General features: G+C 46.4%; 2 protein-coding genes across 6 annotated transcripts in view; one reads left to right on the top strand and one right to left on the bottom strand.

The window, feature by feature from the left end:
- LOC310837242 (uncharacterized protein) overlaps nt 1–4,911 on the top strand; it is a 39,972-nt gene extending 35,061 nt beyond the window's left edge. Inside the window, exons 16-17 of the mRNA XM_083723457.1 lie at nt 766–1,122; nt 4,479–4,911. Of these exons, the coding sequence (XP_083579583.1) occupies nt 766–1,122; nt 4,479–4,636 (515 nt within the window). The 3' untranslated portion in view covers nt 4,637–4,911. The remainder of the gene's footprint in view (nt 1–765; nt 1,123–4,478) is intronic.
- Nucleotides 4,912–9,357: 4,446 nt separating this feature from the next.
- Nucleotides 9,358–16,250, bottom strand: LOC310837484 (uncharacterized protein). 5 transcript variants are annotated; one of them, XM_083724137.1, is made up of 4 exons: nt 16,047–16,205; nt 14,350–14,425; nt 11,647–11,828; nt 9,866–11,551 (listed from the first exon to the last, which is right to left on the bottom strand). In XM_083724137.1, exons 2-4 carry the CDS (start codon nt 14,398–14,400, stop codon nt 9,997–9,999), a joined length of 1,788 nt encoding a protein of 595 aa, XP_083580263.1. In that variant the 5' UTR covers nt 14,401–14,425; nt 16,047–16,205; the 3' UTR covers nt 9,866–9,996. The 5 variants fall into 5 exon arrangements, with proteins under 5 accessions (XP_083580261.1, XP_083580262.1, XP_083580263.1 ...); XM_083724139.1 differs by having other exon boundaries at nt 11,680–11,828; XM_083724138.1 differs by having other exon boundaries at nt 11,647–11,825.
- Nucleotides 16,251–17,882: the final 1,632 nt, after the last annotated feature.

The following is a 17,882-nucleotide window of genomic DNA, read 5'->3' as shown; positions in this document are numbered from 1 at the left end:
TCAGTGGCTACTAGCCATAACTGTTGTGCTCTACCTCCACAGTTGAAGCAATGCTTCTGAATCTCAGTTTCTGGAAACTGCAGGAAGGGGCTCTTGTGTTCGAATCCTGGTTGCAAGCTTCCCACAGTGGTTGGCCACTGTGAGACTAGGAAGCTAGACTAGATGGGCCATCGGCGTGGTCCAGCAAGCTCTTTCTACATTTTTATGCGCCGTGTCTTAGATACGATTTTTAAAATAATAATAATTTATTATTTATACCCCGCCCATCTGGCTGGGTTTCCCCTGGGCGGCTTCCAACAGAACACTAAAATACAATAACCTATTAAACGTTAAAAGCTTCCCTAAACAGGGCTGCCTTCAGATGTCTTCTAAAAGTCTGGTAATTGTTTATCTCTTTGACATCTGCTGGGAGTGCGTTCTACAGGGCAGGTGCCACTACTGAGAAGGCCCTCTGCCTGGTTCCCTGAAACTTGGCTTCTCTCAGGGAGGGAACCACCAGAAGGCCGTTAGCGCTGGACCTCAGTGTCCGGGCTGAACGATGGGGGTGGAGACGCTCCTTCAGGTATACAGGGCCGAGGTCGTTTAGGGCTTTAAAGATCAGCACCAGCACTTTGCATTGTGCTCAGAAACGTACTGGAAGCTAGTCTAGGTCTTTCAAGACCAGTGTTATATGGTCTCTGCAGCCGCTCCCAGTCTCCAGTCTAGCTGCCACATTTTGGATTAGTTGTAGTTTTTAATTAACACCACCTCCGTTTGTTTCTGTAGTTGAAGTTGCAAGGAGGGTGACCATATGCAGAGAAGAGAACGAAGGATGGGAGCCGGACGAGCCAATGACCCCGTCTTCTGAAGAGGAACCTCAAGGGACTCCTCCTTCTCCTACCTTCCACCACCAGCAAACCCCTTCCCTTCCAGAAGAGCAGATTGAGTTCAAAGAGATAAAGGAGGAGGTGGAAGATGCAGATGAATCTCTTTTGGGGTGCCCTCCTCAAGGACTTCCGGAAGCAGCTCGTAGCAGTGGTGGTCTTCTCACGACAACTGCAAGTAGCAGATCAGCACCTGCCACAGAGAGGCATGTGAAGCAGTGGTATATCAGCCAACAGTGCTCTACCTGTTCCTCAATGAGTAAGTCAAGTTACTGAACTAAGTTTTCCCATTCAAACTGTTGTGGGTGGCGCTGTGGCCTAAACCACAGAGCCATTTGGGCTTGCCGCAGGCAATAGAAGCTTTTGTGTTCCACATATGTACAAACAAAAGAACTTAAACGTGACAAGGATTCCCAGAATACCACCTTGTTTTGCCTTGCCAGGTTTCGGCAGCTGAGCATACTCATATTTTGTGTATCAGAGACATGGAACAAGTGACATGGCGGATACCGCATACAGTGGTACCTCAGGTTACAGGTGCTTCAGGTTACAGACTCCACTAACCCAGAAATAGTTAATAACTTTGCTTCAGGATGAGAACAGAAATCATGTGGCGGCGGCAGTGGGAGGCCCGATTAGCTAAAGTGGTGCTTCAGGTTGAGAACAGTTTCAGGTTAAGAACAGACCTCCAGAACGAATTAAGTTCTTAACCAGAGGTACCACTGTACAGTGGTGCCCCGCAAGACGAACACCTCGCAAGACGGAAAACCCGCTAGACGAAAGGGTTTTCCGTTTTGGAGGCGCTTCGCAAAACGAATTTCCCTATGGGCTTGTTTCGCAAGACGAAAATGTCTTGCAAGTTCCTGCAGGTTTTTTTCCCTTTCCCCCCCCCCCTTTTCCTAAGCCGCTTAACAGCTGATCCGCTGATAAGCCGCTTAACAGCTGATCGCTAAAAGCTGCTAAACCGCTAATAGCGCTAATCCACTAAGCTGTCAATGGGCTTGCTTCGCAAGACGAAAAAACCGCTAGACGAAGAGCCTCACGGAACGGATTAATTTCGTCTTGCGAGGCACCACTGTATTATTCCAGGAATGCTTGTCACGTTTAAGTTTTGTCGTCTGACACCGGCATACAACAACTATATTTTGCAAAGGCATATGTTAAGATCTTTCGTATCCTTCGTCTGATACCTGCATACAGCAGCTGCAGACAACAACCATACTTTGCAAAGGCAGATGTGGAACATTACAAAGAAAAGTTCGTCTTTTGCAAGTACTGCTCCTTAAAGTTGTTACGTTTGACACTTGTATTCGCTAAGACATACGTGGAACACAAAAGCTTCTATTTGGACATTACGTATATAAGAACTGATCTGTTTGTATTTCCTGTTCTAAATGTTGGTCCTTAATTGCTTCTACTCGATTAGATAATGTGAAAAGAGTTAGGTTTATATAATGTATAAAGAATTTATATAGTTAAACACAGCCAGTTACGGTGTGGGTATATTTGTTAGTTGAATTTAAGTAACGATCGGTTTGAGAGTGTTGTGTGTGGACAAACACCGGCTCCCTCGGCCTGAAAGAGAGATGAGCGCCATACCCCATAGTCGACTTTGACTGGACTTAACCGTCCAGGGGTCCTTTACCTTTACCATATAGATTATTAATTTGTGAATCACCAGAACCCTTTTGTCCCAGCTTGGTCGTTAAGATCATCTGCAGGAGCATCATCAGTCGTTGTTGAGGGTCTTTGCTCATAACACCAGAACTCGCAGACTTCCAAGGAAGATGAATCCAGTCAAACTTCGGTTGTCAAACTTAATCAGTTCCGGAAGCCCATTTGGCTTCTGAAACGTTCGAAAACTAAGGCACGGCTTCCAATTGGTTGCAAGAGCTTCCTGCACTCAAGCGGAAGCCATGTCGGATGTTTGGCTTTTGAAAAACGTTTGAAAACTGTAGTGTTTACTTCCGCCTTTTGGGCATTTGGGAGCCAAAACGTTCAAAAATGGAGCCGTTCGGGAGCCAATGTTTGACTGTATTGGGAGATTCAGGACAGATAAGGCGAAGTTCTTTTTCACACAGTTAAACTATCCTCAGGAGGCAGTGACAGCCACCAACCCAGATCGCATTAAGAGAGGATTAGACAAATTCATAGAGGGCCATTGATGGCTACCAGTCATGGCTCAAGGCAGCCATGCTTCTGAACGGCAGTTGCTGAAAACCAGAGGACGGGAGAGATGTTCTTGTGCTAGAATCCTGCTAGCTGATTTCCCATTCAGACATTTGGTCAGCTGCTGTGAGAACAGGATCCCGGACTAGACAGGCCATTGGCCTGATCCAACAGGCTCTTAGTATGTTCTTGTGTACCAAATAACAACTAGAAATAGTTTTCAGAAATAGCGTATTTTTTGCACCATAACACTCACTTTTTTCCTCCTAAAAAGGGGAAATGTCTGTGCGTGTTATGGAGGGAATGCCTACGGGTGGCATGCCTACGGATTTTCCTCCTCTAAAAACTACGTGCGTGTTATGGTCGGGTGCGTGTTATAGAGTGAAAAATACGGTAGTTTTCTGAAGGAGTGTCTCAACCCCCATCGTCCAGCCCGGACACTGAGGTCCAGCTCCGAGGGACTTCTGGCGGTTCCCTCACTGTGAGAAGTGAGGTTACAGGGAACCAGGCAGAGGGCCTTCTCGATAGTGGCGCCCGCCCTGTGGAACGCCCTCCCACCAGATGTCAAAGAGAAAAACAACTACCAGACTTTTAGAAGACATCTGAAGGCAGCCCTGTTTAGGGAAGTTTTTAATGTTTCATGTTTTATCGTGTTTTTAATATTCTGCGCAGAGTGACTGGGGCATAAATAAATTATTATTATTATTTCGTGTAATTGGTCCAGTTTTGTGCAAAATTCTGCCAACAGAGATCCAGCAGGCACCTTCTTTTCCAACTTTTAAACAGCTGCAGGAATGGTTAATCAATGTCTTTTAAACACATGTTTTTACCTTACGGTTTTATGTATTTTTTCCGTAAACTTCTTTGATATCTTTAGGAGATAGTGGTCTGTAAATAAAATAAAACAATGGCACATCTCAAGCTGATTTGCAACTTAGCATTATAACTGCTCAGGATTTTTTTAAAAAAAAACAAAACCAGAGCAATCCCTACCCCCAAAACAATGCAAAATGTGTATTTAAGGCAGAAAGAACTTTCTATCCAGCAGGAAAAGTTTGTTGAAACAAATTGGGTTCAGAAAGTACAGTGCGGATATACCATCAGGCTGATCTGCAGCACGTAAGGAAATCTATTTCAAAATTCATTCAATATTAGCGTATTTCCCGTTTTCCCTAGCATCCTACATTACTGCAGCAGACTCACCATGGCCTGGAATTAAATCTGTGTGCATACCTTACATTTAAAGCTGTGGCGCGTGTATGTAGCCTTAAACTCCCATGCGCCACTGAGTTGTAACTTGGGTGGGACAGATCTCTCTTAAGTCCCACAAGGGGAAAACTGACTGCATTCCTCACAACACAGTTCCTCATTGCAATAGCTCCCACCTTGGTAGCCTTTAGCAATAAAATGTCTTCCTATTCTCATTTTTTATAATAATAAAAACAGGTGGAGAAATTGAGAAGCTGAAGAACGAGACAGAGGCGTTAAGGAACGAGACAGGAAAATGGAAGGACGAGATGTTGGAGGCGCTGCAACGGATTGAGAAGAAGATGGACGCTGTCCTGTCTGCTGTGGCCCCTGGACCACCCACCCATGAGCACTGATAGTAGAGCACTTGATGAGCACAAATAGATTCCCTAGCAATGAGGCATAGTTCCCCCTGTATTTACTAGGTCTTGAGAGTGTAAATTGTCTTCTCATTCATGTTTGGAGTTCTGGGCTGGAGACTGGTGGGGAGGTTAGTAGCTGTGCATAGAGTGAGCATTTATGTTTGGAATTGTTATCTGTGTAAGGTGCCGATACCTTTCTGTGTTTTCTGTTGCTGCTTCCAATCGCCTTGTTTCAAAATGCCTGTGCTAATAAAATACACATCATTCCAGCCGTTCCACTCTGTGTGTGTGTGTGTGCGCGCGCGCACGTGCGTGCGCGCACTGTAGCGTTCCCAAAGCAAAGGAAGGACTGGACCCTGATTAATAAAATACACATGAGGCTTGGCCAGCAAGACTCTGGGAGGAGTGCCAATAATAATTCTCTCCCCACCCCTTGGCCCAGGTCGTTTTATTCACAAAGAACTTTTTACACAGTGTTTGTAAGAACCAATCAGATTTCCTCTGAACATTTAAAAAACCCCACGTGGGGACAAAGTTAAACTACAAAAAGCTAATTTAAGCATGCATACATTCTGGGGTAAATAAAACAGGACTAAAAAGGAGGAACGCATTTAGCAAAACCCCAGAGGTCATAAACAGGCAAGGAAAGAGTATTTACCATCTCCTTGTGAACTCTCTTCCTGGCCTTAAGATTAACAAAACTAGCAATAGCTACATCAAAGAAACCTACTATCTTTATGACCCAGGATGCCTGATGAACAACTAGCAACTGGTCTGTGTACGTGACTTGTCAAGCAAGAGAAATGGGACATAGATGCAGAGGCGTGAATTGATCAGAAATCATATCAAAATGGCTCAAACCCAGTCAACGCAATGCTTTAATTGCTGACACAAATGGCTCGCTCCATCTTTTTTATAATTCCTCATAGCAATCCCACCTGATCACTACAGCGCGCAAATCCCCAGGTTGCATATTATGAATGATCCAATCCTGACCTGCCGTCTTCATCCTTGCAGGGATGACGAGGAATAATAAATAATAATAATAATAATAATAATAATAATAATAATAATAATAATAATAATGTTGTTGTACCTTGAAAGTCAAATGGAATCTGTTCCGGAAGTCCTTTCCATTAAAAAACTGGAACCGATCGTTCAGGAGCCAAAACGTTTGACTTCCAAGGCATTCAGCTTCCAAGGTACAACAGTAATAATAATTTATTATTTGTATCTCCGCCCATCTGAATGGGTTTCCTCAGCCACTCTGGGCAGCTTCCAGCATATGGATTACCGAGATGACAGCTAATTTCCTGCTTAGTGTGATGAAGAGGAAAGCGGCACAAACTCCTTCTTTAATACCACAGATGTAGTCGATACGCCGCACAATCGAACCTGTTTTTGTATTCTCTGTCACTCGATGTTTTAAATCCCCCGTTACTTTTGTTATCCCCATTTTCTCAAAGTATTCGCCCAGGACGACATCCACTTTTATCTCCCCACCCCCATTTTATGTTGTTATTTCTATGTATATTATGCTATGGCCGCATGGCTAATGCAATAAAATCGATGTATAAAAACATGTAATAGGATTACCTTTCTAACTTCCCTCCCAAAGGAGCCCAGGTAGGCAAACACTTCAGTGCTAAAACACTACAATTAAAACAGAAAAATTATGTAAAACTAAAAGCAATCACATACTCTCACAGCCAATAATCATCTCTCAGGGGATGGATGGCACACCCCCAAGTTCCTGCCCTGCTTCAGTCTACTTCCAGTTTTGTAGGTTATGGTTTGAGGAAAGATTCCTGGAAGGCAGAGAGCGAGACAGCCATTAAGACTCTCGTCTGCAATGACTGATGTCATCCTCATCCCTTGTGATATTTGTGACGTGGTTTTTGCAAGAACCGAACATCTGAATGCAATAAAAGGACAACAGCAGAGGATCGTGCCAATACTTGGAGGCAATGAATTCAGTTTTATTTAAGCAAACACTGGTCAACACAGATTACAATGCAAACACGAAGACAATTACAGCATAAATCTAGAAATCATCTTAATACCTCTATGGGTCCCAATCACGCACTTGGCTTGGCTGCAATTGCATACAGTGGTGCCTCGCAAGACGAAATTAATTCATTCCGCAAGTTTTTTCGTCTTGCGAGTTTTTCGTCTTGCGAAGCACGGTTTCCCATAGGAATGCATTGAAAATCAATCAATGCATTCCTATGGAAACCGCCTTCAGACCAGGTCCGGGGACAGTCTGTCCCCCGACCTCTTCTGAAGGCTGGGGGGGGACAAGGGCTTTTCTTCCCACCCCCAGCATTTTAAAAAACCCCGGGACAGCAGAGGACTTCTCCGCTGTCCCGGGGTTTTTTGAAATGCTGGCGGGCGGCAGCGCTGCCGCCCGCCAGCATTTTAAGATCGCCCCGGGACAGCGGACTTCTCCGCTGTCCCGGGGCGATTTTAAAGCCCCCGGGAAGGCAGGTGGGGGGGAGCAAAGACTTTCGCCCCCCGCCAGCCTTCAGAAGAGGTCCTGGACCTCTTCTGAAGGCCGGCGGGGGGCAAAAGTCTTTGCTCCCCCCCCCCCCGCCTGCCTTCAAAAGCCGTCCGGGATAGCGGGAAGCGCTTCCCTGCTATCCCGGACCGCTTTTAAAATGCTGGCGGTGGGGAGCAAAGCCTTTCGGCCCCCGCCGGCCCTCCTGGACCTCTCCTGAAGGCCGGAGGGGGGGGGAAAGGCTTTGCTCCCCACCGCCAGCATTTAAAAGAGGTCCCCAGAGATTTCCCTATGGGCTTTCTTCTTGCAAAGCAAGCCCATAGGGAAATTTGTCTTGCGAAGCAACTCGCAAACGGAAAACCCTTTCGTCTTGCGGGTTTTCCGTCTTGCGAGGCATTCGTCTTGCGGGGCACCACTGTACTCACTTTCCTGTAAGTAAATGCCTCAGTGTGGCTTAGTACAAAGGTGGTTTTATGGAAGGGCGCCGCAACAATGATGTAGAATGCGTTGCAAGAAGTGGGGGAGACACTGGATTTTAGCGTTGGACAGGGTGCCGCTTAAATTTGAGAGCCCAAGTACACCACGGCTTAGTACAAAGTCAGCATATCTATGACTGGCCATTTAAGCATGATTTAGTTCATTGTGGCAACCATGTAAACCAGTTCTCCATGGCAGTCACTATCCCAGTTCACACTACTGAGCATCCCTCTTTATTCGCACCTCCTGCTTCTCGACCAGCAGTAATGCAGCCTTCAGAAAAGCATTGATCAGAGGTCACTAGAGCTGGGCTATATATCTTCCAAAGCCGGATTGATGTCCATATAATGATACCGGTTACATGATTTCCGATCCGGCAATATAATGGGAATCATTAAGTGTGTTAGGACTGGGCGATATATCATCCAAAACGGGTTTGAAGTCCATGTTATGATATCAGTTTCATGATTTCTGATATGGCAATATATTGCGAATCATGAAGTGTGTGTGATGATGACTTATTTATTTATTTATTTATACCCCAGCCACTCTGGGCAGCTCCCAACAAAATATTAATAATAATCATAATCATAAAGAGATAAAACGTTAAAAAAACTTCCCTAAACAGGGCTGCCTTCAGGTGTCTTCTAAAAGTCAGATAGTTGTCTATTTCCTTGACATCTGATGGGAGGGCGTTCCACAGCGCGGGTGCCACTACTGAGAAGGGGTGTGTGTGTGTGTGTGTGTGTGTGTGTGTGTGTTTGCTATGCAAAAATCACAATGTGGATAAAACCGGGAAGCCAGCAAATACCTCTACACATCTCCATTCTTATTTCATACATAGTGATATATCAGTATATCGCAATGTTTAGCGATATCTCCCAGCCTTAGGGGGTCATCCAGAAGCTAACATCTATATTGATTGTTCTACCCACATTTGCTTCTGACTCCACCTCCAAATGGCATGTGGCCCTCACAAGGAGGGCAATCCTCAGGCAGAAAAGGGTTGCCCACCCCCAACCAAAAACATCTGTTTGCTGTCCACACAAAAATAACCCGTGGCCTGTGTGCTGGTCCCGGGGGGAAGGTTACCATTGGCGTAGTCAAAATCTGGTCCTGGGTCACTAGCCTGGAAACAGTCCACAAGGAGCGGGGCGAGGTCCGAAGCAGGAAGCCGGGCGGGGACAGGAACACTGGAGGGTCAGGTCTGGGTCCGGGCAGGAGCAGGTACTCAACGACGTTGCTCCCACAACCTGGGACCGGGCTGACTGGCCTTTATCTTCTCTGAGGCCAGGGGCGGTCCCGGCCCCCAGGAGACCCGCCTCTCTTGGCCTTAAGGCGAGTACTCCTCCTGGGAGAAACCAGTTCCCTTCGCCTCTCTGCCCTGAGCCTCTGCAGTTCAGGAGAGGCTGAAGGGTTACTGGGCCCAGGGGGAGACTCACCTGTAGGCACTGAGTCCTCAACCACCTCTGGAGCCAGAGTGGATTCACCTGGTGCCTGCTCCTGAGGATCCGGCACAGGTTCAGATCCAAGGCCCTGCCCCAGTTCAGCCGGCCCTGGAGGTGGGGACTCCTGTGCAGGCTGGGATTCCTCCGGTTCAGCCTCTGAATCGGATTCCCAGGCCATCACAGCCTGCCTGTCAATGGTAGGGCCGGCGAGAATGGGATAAAAGGGATCTACAAAAGAAACATGGAAGCACACTGTTACTTAGCAAAAGAAAGTGAAAATCTATGGGGGGTCCTATTCACACCTTCTTTAGTGGGAGGGTTGCTAGACAGGAAAAAGCACCATCAGGCTACAGGAGAGGGAGGGAGATGGTACTGCAAGTCTTCTCTGTTGCCTCTGCTGAAATACCAACTGCAGCCTCTCCCATCAACTTTGCCAAAAGACCAGCCACGTTCGCTTCCTCCTCTCCGATTTTTTTCCATTCCAGATGGTAGTTACAAAAACCTTGCGCTCCCAGAAATTATTACCTAGCATCTGTCTGAATTCTTCAAAGTCATACCTTAGAAGTCAAATGGAATCCGTTCTGGAAGTCCCGTCAACTTCCAAAACATTCGGAAACCAAAGCGCAGCTTCTGATTGGCTGCTGGAAGCTCCTGCAGCCAATCGGAAGCCCCACCGGATGTTCGGTTTTCAAAAATAGTTCGCAAACCGGAACAGTCACTTCCGGGTTTGCGGCGTTCAAGAACTAAGCTGTTCGAAAACCAAGGTGTGAATGTATCTGAGTTATTCCATTAGAAACTCGCTATTCCAAACATGCTTATTGTTTCTAGGCAGTGTGAATCTTTTGAATACTTCTGGAGCAATTTCCACACTCCCTACATTTAGAAGGTTTCTCTTGCATGCAAATCCTCTGGTGTTTTACTACAAACCATTCCTAAGGTTTCTCTTCTGTGTGGATTCTCTGGTGTAAAATAAGTTGCGTGCTATTGCTGAAACTCTTTCCACACTCCAAGCATTTGTATGGTTTCTGCATTGTAGCATCTCTGTGGACTTTCCGGTGAGAAGAGAGACTTGAAACCTGACTGTACCTCTTTCCACATTCTGAGCATTTAAATGGCTTCTCCCCTGTGTGGGTGATCTGATGTCTCGTAAGGAGTGTGCTGTCACAAAAGCTCTTTCCACACTCCAAACACTTGTAATGTTTTTCTCCTGTGTGGGTTTTCCGATGCGATGCAAGTTGTGAGGTTGTACAGAAGCTTTTCTCGCACTCTGAGCACTTATACGGTTTCTCTCCTGTATGGATTCTGTGATGAGACGTAAGACTTGAATTCCAACTGAAACTCTTTCCACATTCCAAACATTTAAATGGTTTTGCTCCTGTGTGAATTCGCTGATGGGAAGTAAGGTGTGTTCTCTGATAGAAGCTCTTCCCACAATCCAAACACTTATATGGTTTCTCCCCTGTGTGGATTCTCTGATGTAAAGTGAGGTTTCGGCTCTGACGGAAGCTCTTACCACAGTCTGAACATTTATATGGTTTCTCCTCTTTGTGAATTATTTGATGCCTGTTAAGAAGTGTGCCATCACTGAAGCTCTTTCCACACTCCAAGCATTTGTAAGGTTTCTCTCCTGTGTGGCTTCTCTGATGTAAAATAAGCTGTGTGCTGTTACTGAAGCACTTCCCACACTCCAAACATTTGTATGGCTTCTGTCTTACGGCATCTCTGTGTATTCTCCGATGCGAAGTAAGACTTGACCTCTGACTGTAGCACTTTCCACATTCTAAGCATTTAAATGGTTTCTCCCCTGTGTGGATTATCTGATGTCTAGTAAGGAGAGTGCTATCTGAGAAGCTCTTTCCACACTCTGAACACTTAAAAGGTTTCTCTCCGGTGTGAGTCTTATGATGTGATGCAAGTTGTGTGGTGGTACAGAAGCTCTTCCCACACTCCACACACTTATGTGGTTTCTCTCCTGTGTGGATCCTGTAATGTGAAGTAAAATTTGAATTCCAGCTGAAGCTCATTCCACATTCCAAGCATTTAAATGGCTTCTCCCCTGTATGGATCCGTTGGTGAGAAGTAAGGTGTGTTCTCCGATGGAAGTTCTTCCCACAATCCAAGCACTTGTATGGCCTCTCCCCTGTGTGTATTCTCTGATGTAAAGTAAGGTTCCTGCTCTGACGGAAGCTCTTCCCACATTCCAAGCATGTAAATGGCTTCTCCCCTGTGTGGATTATCTGATGTCTAGTAAGGAGTGTGCTATCACAGAAGTTCTTTCCACATTCCAAGCACTTGTACGGCTTCTCCCCTGTGTGGATCCGCTGGTGTGAAGTAAGATTTGAATTCCAACTAAAGCTCTTTCCACATTCCAAGCACTTGTAGGGCTTTTCCCCTGTGTGGATCCGTTGATGGGAAGTAAGGTTTCTGCTCTGGCGGAAGCTCTTTCCGCACTCTGAACATTTATACGGCTTCTCTCCGGTGTGCGTTCTGCAATGGACAGCAAGGAGAGACCTAGAAATGAAAGCTTTCCCACAAAAAGGGCACTCATACCTCTTTTTCCCCTTGTGGTGTTTATATTGTACTGGGGTTTCATTAAGGTCACCAGCGTGACACACAATGGATTTCTCTCTCCAGTTCTCTGTATGGTTTTCTTCCTGCCTCTTTGATTCATCTTGAGGGTTGAAGGTCTTGTCCTCCAATTCATGCACAGATGCTTCTGGTAGCACTTGATGTGGTTCTCTACAATTCTCCTGTCCATCGCCTGCTAGAATAAAGAGGGAATCAAGGTAAGAAGAGCAATAAGAATCCGTTGGCTGTTCTTTTGGTATTTATTTCATATACTTGTGTGTGTGTGTGTGTGACATAAAACTAAGAAAGTCTGTGTGGTTTACAAAGCAACAAATACAATCTCAGGACCGCAATACCTCAAGGACTGCCTCTTTTCATATGTACCTACTGGGTCCCTGAGATCATCTTCTGAGGCCCTTCTTTGTGTGCCTCCTCCTCAAGAGGTCCGGAGGGTGGCAAGATGAGAATGGGGCCTTCTCCGCAGTGGCTCCCCATCTGTGGAATGCTCTCCCTACAGAAGTTTGCCTGGTGCCTTCATTATACACCTTTAGGCACCAGGCAAAAATGTTCATTTTTAACCAGGCCTTTGGTTGATCTCATTTACATCCTATGCCCTTTTAAAATGTGGGGTTTTTTTGGGGGGGGCTATTAGGTTGTTGCTTTTATTTTGTGGTTTTATATATTGATTTTATTCTGTGAACCACCCTGAGACCGCCGGGTATAAAACGGTATATACATTCAATTAATAATAATAACAACTACTATTACTACTAAAGGTAAAGGGACCCCTGACATTAGGTCCAGTCGCGGTTGACTGTGGGGTTGCAGCGCTCATCTCGCTTTACTGGCCAAGGGAGCCAGCGTACAGCTTCCAGGTCATGTGGCCAGCATGACTAAGCCGCTTCTGGCGAACCAGAGCAGCGCACGGAAACGCCGTTTACCTTCCCACCAGAGCGGTACCTATTTATCTACTTGCACTTTGATATGCTTTCGAACTGCTAGGTTGGAAGGAGCAGGGACCGAGCAATGGGAGCTCACTACGTCACGGGGATTCGAACCACCGACCTTCTGATTGGCAAGTCCTAGGCTCTGTGGTTTAGACCACAGCCCCACCCGCGTCCCTATTACTACTACTACTACTACTAAATAACTTCAAAATGTATTATAATATTATATTATAATGTCATATAACAGAGTAAACCCCCCCCCCAAGCAAAAACATTGCAGCACATTTCCAAACATTTTAAGATTCAGGGATCTCTTCTCTCTTCCAAACACACATCCTGACTCACAATACACAACACGTACCCAATGATCACATGCACATCACAGCCAAATTCCATCTTACATCTGGCAAATCATACAGTATCACTCATTCCATTCTAACTCTCACTTCTGTCACACGGATCCAGCCAATTGTTCCAATTACTCTCCCTCAGTCACCAAACTGCTTCTGCTCTACTAACGAAGTACTGCAACAACATCAGGACACAATGAAACTGCTCAGTGACCAAACTGTGTAAAATAATATATTGCAATGAATGGCCACTCGTCAATCACACAGATGTGCCGTCCCCAACAGTAATCTGCCTCTCACCCAAGCTTACTATCTCCCACCCGAGGGTGGGTGGAGCTGCAGAACACCCTCCTTGGGACTCATTCTGGGTGCCCTCAGACATTTCTGTCAGTTTGCATTTCCTGGTACAGAAAGTACTGATCTGATATGTAGAGATCTTTCCTATTCTAACTAATTCAAGAGGGTTCTAAAAGCTTCTGGAAGATTCTCTGTGTGAAAGAAGCAAGCAGAAGGTTATTCCTTCAGAGAAGCTGAGTACAGGTGGTTCAAACTGGTTCTCTTATCTCTTTCTGTCAAGGTCATGCTGACTATGATAAGAGGCCAGAAGGAGTTTCACACTTGCTCGTTCTATCTCTTTTCCATCTGGTGTGGTGTTCTGTACATAGTATGTTGAGGTTTAGACGTGTTCTAAGTTATTGTAAGTTTAAGTTAAGTCTGCTGCTACTGGATTTCTTATGGACAGGGTCAATCCTGAATGTATTGGATTTGTGACCATTATGTTCATTTGCCTTTAGTAGCAGTAAAGCTCTGCTGGATGAAATATAATTGCCTCTGGTCTATTTTTGGGGAATCCTGCAACGTGTTTTAAGTTTTTACTCTGCTAACTATAATAATAATAATAATTTATTATTTATACCCCGCCCATCTGGCTGAGTTTCCCCAGCTACTCTGGAATCTACCATATTTTTTGCTCTATAAGACGCACCAGAGCATAAGACGCACCTAGTTTTTGGAGGAGGAAAACAAGAAAAAAAATATTCTGAATCTCAGAAGCCAGAACAACAAGAGGGATCGCTGTGCAGCAAAAGCAGTGATCCCTCTTGCTGTTCTGGCTTCTGGGATAGCTGCGCAGCCTGCATTCACTCCATAAGACGCACACACATTTCCCCTTACTTTTCAGGAGGGGAAAAGTGAGTCTTATAGAGCAAAAAATGCGGTACATTGGAATCTACTCTGGATCAATACTGAGTAGAATTTCAACGACAATTTCAACCCACAGAAGAAGCATTCCGCAAGCAACACAACTACTACAGATATGGTTATTTCCTTGTCCCGTTCAACCTGATCATGAATTCGTCTGGAGAATGGACAAGTCGACTCCCTCTACAGCAATAACAAATAAAGACACAGGTATACTTACCCAGAGAGGTCTCATTCCCACAGTTCTCCGGCATGACTTCCTTGCATGCATTCATCTCCTCGGAGGATGGAGGAACCTGGAGAAAGAAAGCATAACAGAAGAAGAAGAAGAAGATGAAGAAGAGGAGAGGTTTGGACTTGATATCCCACCTTTCACTCCCTTTAAGGTATCTCAAAGCAGCTAACATTCTCCTTTCCCTTCCTCCCCTACAACAAACACTCAAGAGAGGTGAGTGGGGCTGAGAGACTTCAGAGAAGTGTGACTGGCCCAAGGTCACCCAGCAGCTGCAGGTGGAGGAGCGGAGACGCGAACCCAGTTCCCCAGATTACGAGTCTACCGCTCTTAACCACTATACTACACCATACTACGCCATTGCCGGTCCATGTGGAGTACAGTAGGGCTGCCACCTTTGTTCTGGCAAAATGCAGGACAGGTCGATGCGGTGGGGAAACGTGTTGTTGTTGTTTTTTAATCTGATGCTGAAGTGACTTCAAAGCAATCCATTACAAGCTATTGCAGGATGGCGCCTCTGGAATTTGTCACACACAACCTACAGTGGCACCTCGGGTTACAGATGCTTCAGGTTACAGACTCTGCTAACCTAGAAATAGTACCTCGAGTTAAGAACTTTGCAATATAAATATTGTATTATTTATATGATGTTAGCCGCTCTGAGCCCAGCTCCAGCTGGGGAGAGCAGAGTACATATGAAAAAAATATTATTATTATTATTATTATTAAATAAATGCATTCAATAAATAAGTAATAAATCTATGCAGGGCATCTGGGCCTGCGTCCCTGTATCCAACTATCCCGCTAATGACTCCTCCGTCTAGCAGAGCACCCCCTTCCAGGGCATAGCTGTCAACTTTTCCCTTTTCTTGCAAGGAATCCTACTCGGAATAAGGGAATTTCCCTTTAAAAAAGGGAAACGTTGACAGCTATGTTCCAGGGGTCCCAGAACGGTTGCCACCTGTCCTGTAAAATACAGGATTGTCATGTATTTCAGTGTAAAATGCTACATCCTGTATTGATAAAGTGGCTGGAGAATAAATAATAACATTAGTAGTAGTAGTAGTAGTAGTAGTAGTAGTAGTAGTATGATACAGTTTTGTCCTGTATTTCAGGTCTTCTCTCTCTTTCTCTCTCTCTCTTCAAATTAGGGATCTTCTCCAAATGCCTGTGTTTGGTAGGGTGAGTAAAAGGTCATGGAATTGTAGACAACCAAGGGTCATCAAGCCCAACCCTCTTCCGGTCATGCATTTAAGCTCTGGATAGCCAAGCACAGACTTAAGATGCATGTTTGTGTGTGACAAATTCCAGAGGGACCCATCCTGTTAGGCTGCTAAATTGCAATTTCGGTTGCTTCGGAGTCACCAGATGAAAACACAAAAAAAACCAAACATGCCCTGCAACCAGCTCGCCCCATATTTTGCCAGAATGAAGGTCCTGGGCAGTGAAGGGCCTTACCCAGCTTCAAAGAAGACCCCACCCCAGTTTAGCAAGAGATGTTGCGCTGGGAGGGGGGTCGGGGATTGAACCTGCAACCCTGCGCATTTTGGGAAAGCGCCCAGCCCCCTTCTTCCCCCCCAATCCCTACACACACACCCTCCTTTTCCTTGGGGTGGGGAGGGACGTCTCCCTCTAGAGCAGAGGTATCCCTTCCCTCACCCCCCCACCAGCCCCTTTCCACTCACCTTTCCAGCTTTCCCCCAAAAAAATGGTGGTTGGGGGGGCAGAGTAGAGGAAGGGTGAGAAGAAAGGACACCCACCCCAGCTGACAGCCTGTGGCCTCTCTAGGAATGCAAGAACCCCTCCCACTCCTCCTCAATAAAGAAAAATGATTGATGGAGAAGGAGGAGGCAGGGATGGCCGGAAACAGAGAGAGAGCGCTGCTTCCTAGAGAGACAGCACTTCCGCCCCCTCCCCGTGGGAAAGGAGCAGGGTATTGTCCCACGGGCCTCTGCTTCTGCCTTCTTGGCAAGGGAGCGTGTGGGTGCAAAGCGGCTTTTGGGGGTGCAAGGGAACTGGGGTGGGGAGGGAGGGAGGAAAGGATCCCTGCTCCAGGCAGGGGATGGAGGCAGTGGTGTAGCGTGGGGGGTGCAGGGGGGGCCGGCCGCACCGGGCGCAACATCTGGGGGTTAGGGTTAGGGGGCGCAAATCCACGGGTTAGGGGGCACAAATTACTTGCCTTGCCCCGGGTGCTGACAACCCACGCTAGGCCACTGGATGGAGGCAACAAGAGAGGCAAGGAGGCCACTTCTGGAGGAGGTGGGGACATAGGATGCTGCTGCCTGATGCACCGTCGGGCAATTGGGGCACCCAGCTCACTCCGGGGTTGCCACCTGTCCTCCATAATACAGGATTGTCCCGTATTTCAGTGTGAAATGCCACATCCTGCATTGATACAGTTTTGTCCTGGAAGGGGGCCACCCCTCTCCCCTCTCTGCCAAGTTAGGGATCCTCTCCGAATGCCTGTCTTTGAAAGGGTGTGTGAAAGGTCATGAATTTAAGATCTGGGTAGCAAAACAAGAGGCAGATTTGCAAATAGGTTGTGTGTGACAAATTCCAGAGGCGCCATCCTGCAATAGCTTGCAATGGATTGCTTTGAAGTCGCTTCAGCATCAGATTAAAAAACAGAGGCAGACTTGCAAATACAGAGGTACCTCGGGTTAAGAACTTAATTCGTTCTGGAGGTCTGTTCTTAACCTGAAACTGTTCTTAGCCTGAGGTACCACTTTAGCTAATGGGGCCTCCTGCTGCTGCCGCCCAATTTCTGTTCTTATCCTGAAGCAAAGTTCTTATCCCACGGTACTATTTCTAGGTTAGCAGAGTCTGTAACCTGCAGCTCCTGTAACCCGAGGTACCACTGTATGTGTGTGTGACAAATTCCAGAGGCGCCATCCTGCAATAGCATGTAATGGATTGCTTTGAAGTCACTTCAGCATCAGATTAAAAAATAAAAACACGTTTCCCCACCGCATCAACCTGTCCTGCATTTTGCCAGAACAAAGGTGGCAGCCCTACTGTACTCTACACAGACCCGGCAATGGTGTAGTGTGGTGCAGTCTGGTGGTTAAGAGCAGTGGACTCCTAATCTGGTGACCCGGGTTCATGTCTCCGCTCCTCCACATGGAGCTGCTGGGTGACCTTGGGCCAGTCATACTTCTCTAAAGTCTCTCAGCCCCACTCACCTCACAGAGTGTTTGTTGTGGGGGAGAAAGGGAAAGGAGAATGCTAGCCGCTTTGAGACTCCTGAAAGGGAGTGAAAGGCGGGATATCAAATCCAAACTCTTCTTCTTCTTCTTGTGCCCTCAATCTTTAGTTTAGTTGATTAGTCGTGTCCGACTCTTCGTGACCCCATGGACCAGAGCACGCCAGGCACTCCTGTCTTCCACTGGCTCCCGCAGTTTGGTCAAACTCATATTAGTAGCGTCAAGAACACTGTCCAACCATTTCGTCCTCTGTCGTCCCCTTCTCCTTGCGCCCTCCATCTTTCCCAACATCAGGGTCTTTTCCAGGGAGTCTTCTCT

This window comes from Podarcis gaigeae (assembly GCF_964106915.1).
Source record: "Podarcis gaigeae genome assembly, chromosome: 2".
Taxonomy (NCBI): Eukaryota; Metazoa; Chordata; class Lepidosauria; order Squamata; family Lacertidae; genus Podarcis; species Podarcis gaigeae.
Note: the sequence above shows the minus strand (reverse complement) of the source record. Positions and strands in the feature narration are given on the sequence as shown.